The sequence below is a fragment of the Chlorella variabilis genome (genome assembly GCF_000147415.1).
Source record: "Chlorella variabilis unplaced genomic scaffold CHLNCscaffold_14, whole genome shotgun sequence".
Taxonomy (NCBI): Eukaryota; Viridiplantae; Chlorophyta; class Trebouxiophyceae; order Chlorellales; family Chlorellaceae; genus Chlorella; species Chlorella variabilis.
This window is the reverse complement of record NW_005435074.1, coordinates 1,008,892-1,011,137: the sequence shown is the minus strand read 5'-3', so window position 1 is coordinate 1,011,137 and position 2,246 is coordinate 1,008,892. Positions and strand designations below refer to the sequence as shown.

At 71.8% G+C, this 2,246-nt stretch overlaps 2 protein-coding genes across 2 annotated transcripts in view; one reads left to right on the top strand and one right to left on the bottom strand.

Moving 5' to 3' along the window:
- CHLNCDRAFT_135778 (hypothetical protein) overlaps positions 1-553 on the top strand; it is a gene marked incomplete at both ends in the record, with an annotated part of 1,383 nt that extends 830 nt beyond the window's left edge. Inside the window, 2 exons of the mRNA XM_005846458.1 lie at positions 57-252; positions 420-553. Of these exons, the coding sequence (XP_005846520.1) occupies positions 57-252; positions 420-553 (330 nt within the window). The remainder of the gene's footprint in view (positions 1-56; positions 253-419) is intronic.
- Positions 554-1,071: 518 nt separating this feature from the next.
- CHLNCDRAFT_135777 (hypothetical protein) overlaps positions 1,072-2,246 on the bottom strand; it is a gene marked incomplete at both ends in the record, with an annotated part of 1,402 nt that continues 227 nt past the window's right edge. The window contains 3 exons of the mRNA XM_005846286.1: positions 1,072-1,294; positions 1,487-1,644; positions 1,838-2,106. Of these exons, the coding sequence (XP_005846348.1) occupies positions 1,072-1,294; positions 1,487-1,644; positions 1,838-2,106 (650 nt within the window). The remainder of the gene's footprint in view (positions 1,295-1,486; positions 1,645-1,837; positions 2,107-2,246) is intronic.

The window sequence follows — 2,246 nt, the reverse complement described above, 5'->3', positions numbered from 1 at the left end:
GTTGGGCTTGCATGTGACCCACCACCCTCCCGCTCCCCTCCCCCCCACAACCGCAGCTCACCTGGTTCACGCAGCCGTACGTCACCCGCCTGCGGTACGAGCGTGGTACCGGCAGCGTGGAGGCATCCACGCTGACCCTGCTGGGCCGCCCCCGCACCGACCGCTTCCAGCTGGGCGAGGTGCAGGAGGCGGCCAGCATGCACCCGCTGACCAGCTTCCAGGCCCGTGGCAGGCGGTACTACGTGGATGCAGGTGGGTGCGGTGGTGGTATCGCCACTACCGCTGTTCTTGTCTGCCACGTGGCGCTGAGGATGCAACCAGGGGGCAAGCGCTGCTGTCGCCACATGCCACCTGCGCCGTCCCACGCCTGAGCCAGGCAGCGCCGCCCCCCCGCCGCCATACCGCCGTGTTAGGTGCAGAGCACTTTGGCGACAAAGCGCTGCTGGCGCGGCTGCAGCCGGCGGCGGCGGCGGCGCACGTGACGGAGGCGGCAGAGGCGGCGCAAGCCGCCCAGCATCGGCCGCAGCAGCAGGGGCGCGAGCAGCAGCACTGACAGGCTCGCGGCCGGCTGTCCTTTCATTCCATAGCCCTCGCTAGCAGCCATTTCATCCATCTCATTGCCCCTCTGCTTCGCTCCACCGTGCCTGGGCTCCAGCCTGCTCCTTCGTTCCTTCTTACTTGCATACTTGTGCTGCCATCCTGGCACAAAAAATGCAAAACTGGGGTACATGAAATCGGCAGGCGTGTTGCCTGGACATGAAAAGCGAGCGACTGAGTGGGGTGAAGGGTGGGAGAACCGTGAGGTAGGGCCAAGAATGTGGGTGCCAAGTCAGAGGTGTGTGGTGGCATGGTAGGGCTCCAGTGCTGAGCGGTAGATGAGAACAAGTGAGTAACCAAGAACAGTAACCAGGAAGGCAGCAGGCAGGCGGCCGGGGCAGTGGAGACGGCAGGCCGGTGGGACGAGCGCCGCGGGGGCGGCCAGGCGGGCGGGCACGCAGGCGGTAGGGCCGGCGCCCCCGCCACGCGCCCCCCCCCAAAAAAACACCGGCCTCCACGCTCGCCCCCGGCAGCTCAGTGCGAGCCCGAGGAGGCTGCCGCCGCCGCCGCCGCCGCCTCCTTCCTCAGCCGGGCGTCCGCCCGCTGGCGCTGCTCCAGCAGCTCCTTGGCGCGCTGCGCCCCACGCACCTCCCCCTCCGCCAGCAGCGCCAGGTCCTCGCGGTACCGGCAGTCGCTGGGCAGCGGCGACGGAACCGCCTCCCACCGCCCCGCCTCCTCCTCCAGCAGCGTCCACCACCTGAGGCCGGGCGTGGCAGTGGCGGGCGGCGGCAGCGGCCGGCAAGGTTGCAGCTTTGGAGCTGATGCTGGGGGGTGGCAGGCGGGGTGGCAGGCGGGATACCCTTCCGCACCGCTCCCCTGCCTCCCGCCACCCCAAGGCCCCCTCCCAACCCCGGATTGAGTCCTCAGCCACCCTCCCTAGCCCACCCACCTCTCCTCCTCCCAGTCCAGGTGCGACAGCCAGTTGCCGGTGCAGCGCGCCAGCGTGATGCGGTGCCCCTCCTCCCCCACCACGGGCGACGACTTGCTGGACCGCAGGCCCAGGCTCAGCCCGCTCCTCACCTTGCTCGACAGGCTGCCGCGCTTGACCTGCAGGCAGGCAGGCAGGCAGGGGGGCAGGCCCGCACGTGTGGTGGTGGTGATGGTGGTGGTGGGTGGTGGGTGGTGGGAAGGAGCCAGCCCTGGCAAGGCTGCACATGCATATGCTCAGCGCAGCGCCAGGGCTGCGCTGCCGTAGGGTTTCGGCAGCGGGTCGCCAGCAGCGCGGCGCGGCGCGGCGCACCTTGTCGCCCGCCGGCGCGGGCCAGCTGCCCGAGCTGCCCACGCTGCCCACGCTGCTCTCCCGAGCCACCCCGCCCCCCGGCGGCGAGGAGCGCAGGTGGCGGTAGAGCGCGCCGCACAGCGCGTCGGGGCGCTGCAGCAGCGCGCACCGCGCCGCCCCCGCCTCCTCCACCCGCCCAAACCGCACCACCGCCTGCAGCCCGTTCTGCGCATCCACAAACTCCGCGGTGCCGGTCACCTCGCCCCGAGGCGCAGACGTGTACAGCAGGCCTGCGGGGGCAGCGGGGCGGCGGCGGCGGGGCCCCGGGCAGCAGCAAGACGTCAGGCCAGGCAGCCAGGGGCCCGCGGGGGCACGCTGCGACCCCCGCCAACGCCCCGCCTCCCCACCTCCCGCTGCCACAGGCACCCGG